The 9743-nt window shown below is 43.1% G+C and overlaps 1 protein-coding gene across 1 annotated transcript; it reads left to right on the top strand.

The window, feature by feature from the left end:
* Positions 1-452: 452 nt before the first annotated feature.
* On the top strand, positions 453-9357 carry LOC311040040 (crystal protein; the record flags this gene model as incomplete). The annotated part of the gene is made up of 8 exons (XM_084050113.1): positions 453-869; positions 2119-2320; positions 3344-3477; positions 4772-4899; positions 5275-5393; positions 6263-6403; positions 7078-7250; positions 8265-9357. The coding sequence occupies 8 exons, from the start codon at positions 453-455 to the stop codon at positions 8715-8717; spliced, it is 1767 nt and encodes a 588-aa protein (XP_083906239.1). The 3' UTR covers positions 8718-9357.
* Between the last annotated feature and the right edge of the window lie 386 nt (positions 9358-9743).

Here is a 9743-nt window from a genome sequence, read left to right on the forward strand (position 1 = left end):
TTAAGTTAACTTATTTAACTTATTTCTAACCATATCCTCAGTAAAACGAATAAAAGAATACAAGAGCCGCTGGTCCGCGGTTCTTGTATTGTAATGGGGGCGAGCGTGTTTTGGGGCGAGTCATCCGGTTACCATCCCAGGCCACAAGATCGGCTGACATACAGGGACGTTTTTGTCTTTGTCCAATTGGTCTAAATTGGTGTCACAAGTACTGTCCAGGCTGCGGAGAGAACTGGATCCAGGCTCAGAGACAGACGGCAGATTTCTCTCTCGACTGTCTGGAAGACATTTCAAGTCAAAGAATGGTCGGATAACACTATACCCCGGGACATACTGTATATACGTCTAGGCTACTAGTTCTACAAGTATCTAACATGGAGAGTTGTGTGTGTTTGCTCCTGATGCTGTGCACGCTTCATTCTACACGTTGTTCTGCAGTGGCTTTTGGAGAGATGACGAATGACAACAATGAGATCGACCCCATCAGCTTCCTGAGAAGTGTCTCCCCGGGGTTCCCCGCCAGAAACGTAATCAATCAGGACATGTTGTCGTCCTTCGAGGAGAAGTTCTCCAAAAAACGGGGCAACTCGGAGGTCGACTTTCCAACTAAAAGGGGGAAGTCAGATCCAAATTGGATCCCTGATGTGGGTCCAATAGTCTTGACCAAGGACGGCGTGATAAAGGGGCGAGTTGCTGAGAAGTCCAACATCTTCTATGGGATACCTTATGCGGATCCTCCTGTTGGAGCATACCGCTGGAAGCCCCCCAGACCCCTCAGCCCATGGCCCGGGGTGTATGATGCCACCTTCCCCAGAGCAGCGTGCATGCAGGGGTGCAGTGGGCCCATCTCGGATGAGTGCCCGCAGAGGGTAAGGAATTAAGGGCACGTCACGTGAATGTCACTGCCTTATAATGGGCATATATCTTCATTTTATTGTTTTTAAGCATTCCACAAGTGTATTGTGTTCTTTATTGATTGATTGAATACTTTATTACACAGAATGCAAGTACAGTGACAGTCATACACTTGGTCTAGAAGGATAACACTAAAAAAAGTCCTGTGGACTTGTTTCCATTGAGGTCCTATGTATTAAATTCATCATAGCATAACAAATTATAATACAATGTCATCACAAATATAAAACACGTGTACAGAGTAGAAAAGGGGGGGGGGTTAAAAGTGTGTGGGGGTGATCAATCACCTTTCTTAGGGAGTGATATTTACCTCCCCCTTTGGCCTCCTGAAAGGTGGATTTTCAGGCCTGTTTTAAAGGATGCCAGTGATCCACATTGTTTAAGGAATGGGGTCAGGGCATTCCACACTTGGGTGGCAGTGCTATTCCTTTGCTCATTCTAACAATTGTTATACGTTTATGATATTGTTACAATTGTTCTGTTGTTTAGGCTATGTAATGCACTTTGTAAGTGTTTTTAAAAGGTGCTATGCAAATAAAGATACGGTTATGTTATGATATAGCTGGACACGTAAACGACCACCACTTATGAATTGTTAATTGTCATGATTAATGATTATAGGCCTATGTCAGTGACAAATGATCAGCAGGAGCCATTATGTCTAGCATCATATCATTAAAGCCTAGGTAGTATACTGTATTTGATCAGTGTTTATTACCCCCACACACTCCCCAATAAAAAATAAACAACAAAAAAACAATGCTTGTACTTTTATCCCATTAAAATCGGGAAAGCAACTGTGTCATTTTAGATTTTAGCATTGGCTATTAACAAATAGCAGATATACAAGCTCACAGCGCGTCACTTTTGGGGCTTTCATGCCTTTATTTGACAGGACAGTAGGCTGACAGGAAATGGGGAGAGAGATGGGTGGGGGTGACACACAGCAAAGGTCGCTGGGATCGGGAGTCGAACCCGCGAACGCTGTCAAGCTGGATTACCAGCATATGTGGTATGCGCCTGGAACGCTAGGCCAGCGGACGTCCCAAACATCTGCTATTTCAGAACATTTTTGAAAAATTTTGAGAGAGTGTGAGAACTACTGATTTAGAAGGAATTAGTGGAATCCGCCTCTGGTCTTAATTTATTCACAGGGTCCTTGCCTGAAAGTTGAAACTGTGCTCTCTCATCGTTCCCTTAAAGGTGAGCGAGGACTGTCTGTATCTCAACATCTTCGTACCTCTGGATGTCAACTTCAGCGCCCCGCTGCTGAGACCCCTGCCTGTGATGGTGTGGATTCACGGCGGAGACTTCATTGTGGGCTCGGCCTCCAAGCCCCTGTACGACGGACGCTTCATCAGCAACTTCACCCACACTGTGATTGTGAACATGGAGTATCGTCTGGGTAAGAGAAGAAGGTTTCCATTGTGTTTCACCAGCAGGCTGTAATATGTGCAGGAGGAGGGGGCTTTGCTTTGCTATGCTGTGGGGACGGGACTGGGTGTGCGAGCGCCTAACAGGGGTCTCGTGGAAGTCAAGTGATGTTCATATAATGTCATCATATTGTGTGTGTGTGTGTGTGTGTGTGTGTGTGTGTGTGTGTGTGTGTGTGTGTGTGTGTGTGTGTGTGCGTGTGTGCGTGCGTGTGTGCGTGTACTGGTATTACTATACTTGTGTGATGTGTGTACTGGTATTACTATACTTGTGTGTACTGGTATTACTATAATTGTGTGTACTGGTATTACTATACTTGTGTGTACTGGTATTACTATACTTGTGTGTACTGGTATTACTATACTTGTGTGTACTGGTATTACTACACTTGTGCAGGCCGAATGTCTGTACTGGTATTACTACACTTGTGCGGGCCGAATGTCTCCACAAGTATAGGCGAATTTGAGAACTACACATTGTGAGGACAATTTCCCTGGTCCTCACTATATAAAGTGTTGTTTTATAGTTATAGTATTAGTATTTTATAGTTTAAGTATTTTTGGAGGTCGACTTCCAGAATCAGAAGATCTACAAGCTGGTAGATCGACTATCGGTATTTTCAGTATTTTCACTTTAGGGTTAAAATGTTTATGTCCTCACAATAATAGATACAAGGTGTGTGGGTGTGTGTGTGTGTGTGTGTGTGTGTGTGTGTGTGTGTGTGTGTGTGTGTGTGTGTGTGTGTGTGTGTGTGTGTGTGTGTGTGTGTGTGTTCATTCATGTATGTGCTAGAATGTGATCATTGTACTATGACAAATACCTGAGCATGCATGTTCTCAATGTCATGCAATTTAATTGCCACATGCAAGTGATTCAGCGCTCCCAAAAGACAAGACAAGGACAAAGAAAGATAAATTAACAATAATGTCATGTTAAAAAATTACTAATTTCCCCTCATGCTTCACTCATCATGTGAACTTATGTATGATTAAAGGTGCATTCGGGTTCCTTGTCTCGGGAAAGGATCCCAAAACCTCGGCTGCAGGGAACTATGGGATATTGGACCAGCAAGCAGCTCTTCTTTGGGTCCAACGGAACATTGCAATGTTTGGAGGTGACCCCAGCAAGGTACGTACACACACACGCACACACACACACACACACACACACACACACACACACACACACACACACACACACACACACACACACACACACACACACACACACACACACACACACACACACACACACACACACATACACACACACACACACACACACACTCTCTCCCAGTCCCACTTACTACAGCAATGCACGTACTGTAATCACTGCCAGTATTTCTGCAGTGCTGCTGTTAATTATCCAAAGTTAGAAATCTTTGAGGCCATTTTTCTCGATGAATATGGTCAAGTGTGCTGTTTACTTACTGTCTACTTTATTATCAACTAGACCATACCCGGTGAAAGGCGCAGGTGAAAGTAGTTGCGAAGTTGGGGTTAATGCACGTCCTGTCGCGCGGTTTCTCCCCCGCGCGCGTCCCGTCGTGGCGCCCCCCCCTCCTCCCCGTCGTGGCTTCCCACCTCCTCCCCCCCGTGGGTCGCGTTGCGCCACCCCCCGGCCCGCGGTCACCCCTCCCCACGGGCGTATATATATATATATATATATATATATATATCAGCACGGAGAATGGCGTAGGCATGTTACTCGCCCGCCCCGGGTCCGTCTGGTGTGTTTACTTTCCACAGAAAGAATTGTGGTGAGAGAGTGGGCGGGGTGTCGGTGTTGCCATGTCGGCGTACTGTAAGCGCTGTAGGGGCAATGTTGGTGGTATAGGGTTCGTTTGGTTTGGCCTCGTTTTCATAGACCTTGCTGCTTGTTTCTCTCGCGAAACCTGGCAACGACGCATGCGCAGTTTGATCAAGAGTCCCCCGAACCAAGACACCGCCACCATCACCGTGATGTTACTAGAATTATAGTAGGATAGTAGGATTATAGTAGGATAGTAGGATGAGTTATGCAGGTAGGGATGTTTATAATAGTTTAGAATACAAGATTGAAGACCGACAAAGCAAAGCAGCAATTATGCATATTTATGCCAGGCTTAAAGCCGTTACATACCATGAAATTAGATGAAGTGAGTCACCTAATTTAATAATTGACAGATCAAGTTTGTTGGAGTGACATTACTAGCATCCTATGGCCATACACACAGGGAACTGTAACCAGACTACCACTTTATCTTCAAAAGACACAATGACTAGCACTTCATACTATTTGTTATTTCCGTCAGACGTGCTTATATCTTAATTGCATCGCTGATATGCTAGGTTAGATTGAATGGATGTAAATAAAACATTTTATTGCTGAATAAAGTCCCCCTGGTGTTTCTGATTTAATTTTATAATCTTTTCTCTCTTAGGTAACGATATTTGGGGAGAGCGCAGGGGCCCAGTCTGTGAGCCTCCATTTAATGATCCAGAGCAGTAAACCTCTGTTTAAACAAGCCATCTTCCAGAGCCTTCCGTTCTCCATCCCTCTCAAGACCAGGTGAGGAACTCACTTGTTATCAGCTGGCCTGAGGTTAATCAATCTCAAGGTTGGGCACTGGTGAAGGCCCCTAGAATGTTTCTTAATTGTCCTCCTTTCTACTTAATTGTAACGGATACTTAGGTACAGTATGGGTTAATTATAGTATTAGCCTGAACCCATTCAAAACCATTCTTTCAATTGCACTTAAGTCTTTCAGTTATTATGTGACATGAATGGGTGGGAAATTAACTCATCTTTTGATTCCTGAAAAGTCTAAATGTTTGAGAAATGCACAAAATATTTTTTTATTCAAGCCATGCTACAGTGTTTTCTATATTATGGGCCTTAGTTAGAGCTGACCAGAGATATGTTGTGTGTGCGTTTTGTTGCCAGGCACGATGCCCTGAAGCTTGGTAAGGCTTTTGCCAGACAGGCCAACTGCACCGTGAGTGACATCGTGTGCCTGCTGTCTCTGAGTCCCCAGGCTGTCCTGGCTGCCCAGATAAAGTCAAGTAGGACACCACCCACTGCCTAATAGAAACCTAAAATACACTGTAGACCAGTGGCTTTCAAACCTTTAGTGTCCATGTGACACCAATGGGCAAGTCAAAATCTCAAAGCATACCTGTATTAATAGCAAAAATAGACAACTGAAAAGCTCACAATGCATCAAATTGCGACGCTTTGTGAGCTTGTAGATCTAGCTATTTTTGCTATTTGTTTAAAAATTGTTTTAATGGGCCACATGGCTCAGAAATCATTGGTTCCCAAATCCCAATGCTGTATACTTACTTATATTGTATTCTAATGTGTGGTTGTCAAAAAATCCCAAGGCACACCAGGACTTGTATCTCTGCACTCCATTTGAGAGCCACTGCTACAGACAATTGTTTAAAGGGATAATTTGGGATTTTCTGACACAAGGTGGCATGACGTACCAACTAGTAGTGATATTGATGCATTGACATTAACTTATGCAGAGAGTCTTGTGTTCGGAGATATCGCAGCTTGTTACAGTGATTCAGCAGCTCAATGAACAAAAATGAAGAGAAAAATTAGTCGGCTATTCTGTCTGTCTATGAGGTGAAAGAGCATTGGTCTCTCACCTCATAGGTGACAAATATTGGCTAAACATCGGTAAGCGTGATCTAGGACTCCAAAATCGGGATCGGCTACTGTTTATACAGTACAGTACATAATTGATCGGAGTCCCCAGGACTCTATACTAGGTCTACTCCTTTTTTCCCTAGCCTACACCCAATCTCTTTGCCGAAAATAGCCAATGCACTTGTAGATCGGCTATTTTAAACGAATGTTTGTCATAGAATAGTAAGTTCCTGTATAAGTAATAAACTCATTCACTTCCCCCCCTGTCTCTCAGGTTCCAAGATCATAAACCCATTCAGGTTTCTGGAGATATTTGAGACCTGGGGACCATACATTGATGGAGAGCTGATTAAAGAACAAGCTGTCACTGCCTTCCAAAAGGGACACTGGCAGAAGGAGAAATCTGTACTCCTCGGTATGACACACCAAATACACCAAACATCTTCTACAGAAAATAGCAGATTTACAAGCTTGTTGCGTTGCGACACATTGTGAGCATGTTGATCTGCTATTTTCTTTTGATGAATGTTTGCCCCAGCACCTGGGACGCTAGGGCTCAAGTGGTTTAAGCCTTGAAACTTAGATTGTGCACAGTGAGTGTTCCTAAGATATTTAGTGCAGAAATCCCCCTGGTTCTCCTGAGCGAGGCAGACATTCTTATAGGGCTGTCACGATTACAAATTTAAGTTGACGATTAATTATCACTCAAATAATTGCAATTAACGACTGTGTTTCTGTCGTTGAAAATTAATGGAATATTATGAATAAAAATTACATTTCTGTTTGGCTTTTAGCCTTCGTAAACAAAAGTTGCACAGGGCAGATATGACAAATAACACATATTTAATGACTTTATACTTAAAAATAAACATTAATAGTGGAAATAGCCAATCTACAAGCTCATTTTGAGCTTATAGATCTGCTATTTCAACTATTTTTGTCATTTTTTGAAAATATATATATTTTTAACATGGAATTGATTATGACGGTTATGACGATTATGCAAAAAATAATTGCGATTGTATAAAGTAATTGCGATTAGACGATTATGTAATAATTGTGACAGGCCTACATTCTTATCGCTTTCAGGTACGACCTCGGAAGAAGGGGTGATCTTTGTGTATGGCGTCTTCACCAAACCCGTGTCGGCAGTGGAGTGCACAGTGTACACAACAGCCATCTTCAAACAACACGCCCTCCGCGTCCTGCACAAATACCTGCCCATGTACGTGGAAGCTGACCGCAGGGACATGCTGGCTCAGGTAAGACATGTCATTGGAAGGAGAAGGTATTATTAGCCCTGCTTATATTTCACACAAAAAAAATTGCTACAGAACCACAATATACCACAATATTTCTGCTTGTACCGTAGCAGAGGTGATTGCTTGATAACATTAACGAATATTGCAGGAATACTAAAGAGGGCGGCGAGAGAGAGAATTCACCCAATGATAGGGCTGTTCAATATGTCTGTTATATTGACATTTTGACCATTTTGTGATATGGCGAAAGTGTTGTCTTTTCTGGTTTTAATCACTTAAGCCTTATTTTATACTTGAACATTTTTAAAAAGAACATTGAGTATTATCATCACTATATCAATAGAGGTATTTCGTCAAAAATGTCGTGATATTTGATTTTGTCCATATCGCCCAGTCCTACTATGTACTGGATTTAGCTTAATTCAGACTCAAGAGTTTCAACAACAGACAGTCACCCTGTCTGCCAACACCAGCTGTCCCCTATCTGTCCACAGTTATATTTTGGTTTTAGCCTAGTTTGATGTTAAACACAATGGACCAAAACAACACCAAAGATCAAAAGACATACTCCTGCCAGTGCCCTTGACTAATGCACTGGCTGATCCTCCAGTGCTGCTCAGTGGCTGACTGGCTGCCCACTGCTCCCAATAGTTATGATGGGTCAAATGCAGAGGACACATTCTGGGTAGCCTACTGTATGCGCAAATGTACCAGAGCCCGACGAGGCCTGAATTTGATCACGATTTTAGACACTGATGACAGATGTTTGACCGATATTTTGTCAAAAAGTGCAATATATTCTAATAAATATATAAGAAGTATATTTGAGAACATTTAACTTGTATGCAAAAACATATTTTTTGGGTGTGTTTGTTGGTTTTTAAACTAGATGACCTATAAGCTCTTAACATGTCACAACGTTGCTCGATGGGAGCTTGTAGATCTGCTATTTTTTTAAAGAAAATGTAAACTTTTGAAAATGTTAACTGCCATCCATTCCTGTACCCTTCCCAGATTGTCACCGACTACGTCTTCCTGTGTCCTTCCCGCAAAGCGGCCCGCGCGGGCACAGCGACCGGCAGCGCGGTGTGGATGTACGTGTTCGACCACGTGGCGTCGGACCATCGCGTCTGGTCAGGCCTCACCTTCTGCTACCAGCACGCCTGCCATGGTGCCGAGCTGCCCTTCCTGTTCGACAGCGCCTCCGTGGCCAACTTCACGCTGTCGCTGCCCGAGAAGCTGCTGTCCAATCGAATGCTGTGCTTCTGGGGCGCGTTCGCCCATACGGGCGACCCCTCGTCGCGGGTCCAGCAGACGGGCTTCTGCAGGCAGCAGCGTGTGCCGGCCTGGCCACGCTACTCTGACACCAGCAGCTGGCTGGTGATGAACCTGACGGTGCGCTCACACTCCCAGGTGGGCACCAGGGACCATATCTGTGACTTCTGGGACAAACTGGGCATCTACTAACTACTGTAAGTGAGCGCATAGATAATGGAGACGGCTGGAAGAGCGTTTTGTAATCTAATCTTTTCATCAAAGTCGACCCCCAGTTTGATATGCACTAGGCCACGGACCCCCATTATTTATCTCTGGGACCCCAATCTACAGTGTTAATTTAAGTCTGAGAGTGTCGTCAGTGAAATGGAACCCATTTGTACAGTCTCAGAGTTACAGACCCTTATGGGTCCATTCGGACACCTGGTAGTCCCCGGACCGCGCGTTGAGAACCAGTGATCTAAAATCATGTTTTAGTTTTTCCTCCCTCGTGCCTAAGCTAAGCTCACTAATACGGTTATGGACAGAAATGCAGGATAGTTTCTTACCAAGACATTTCATTTTAGAGGGCAACTAAATCATAGTACACTGTACATTTAATGGAACCCAAAACTGTACGACTGTTAAACAGGACAATCTGAAAAGGCAAATGTCATGCACCATTGTAGATTTAATGTGCTCAATGTATCACTTCAAGTAGCGTTTTGTGATTATATTTCTGTCGTTTCTTTGCTGAGATCCTCTGGCAACATATCATTGATGTTACTGTGTCTGTGAAATCCTTTTTTAGATTTTGTGTTTTCAACCAATAAAGATCATAGATGTATGACATTTTTTTTATTGAATGGATCAAATATCCACTATAAGTGTTGTTGTTGTTTTTTTGTAAATAAATGCCATAGTTCATCATACAGCATACAAAAGTAGTGAAAGTAGGAGATCTACAAGCTCACAACGCGTCGCGTAGATAGTAGATCGGCTATTTTCACTACTTTTAAATGTTTTTGATATAATAACAAAAAAGGAATGGTTTGACATTTAGGCATTTTATCAACAATTGAATGCTAATATATTACCATTACGGTCCATACAGTTCATATGTTCTATGTGTTTTATGTTTTAATTTTAACTGCATTGAAGATATGGCTTCAGCTTGCACCGATTGGCCAGCTGCTGTATAACCCAGACAGAAGATACAGGGGCTGACCAATCAGCGCA

The sequence above is a fragment of the Gymnoscopelus microlampas genome (assembly GCF_963454915.1).
Source record: "Gymnoscopelus microlampas genome assembly, chromosome: 23".
NCBI classification, from domain to species: Eukaryota; Metazoa; Chordata; class Actinopteri; order Myctophiformes; family Myctophidae; genus Gymnoscopelus; species Gymnoscopelus microlampas.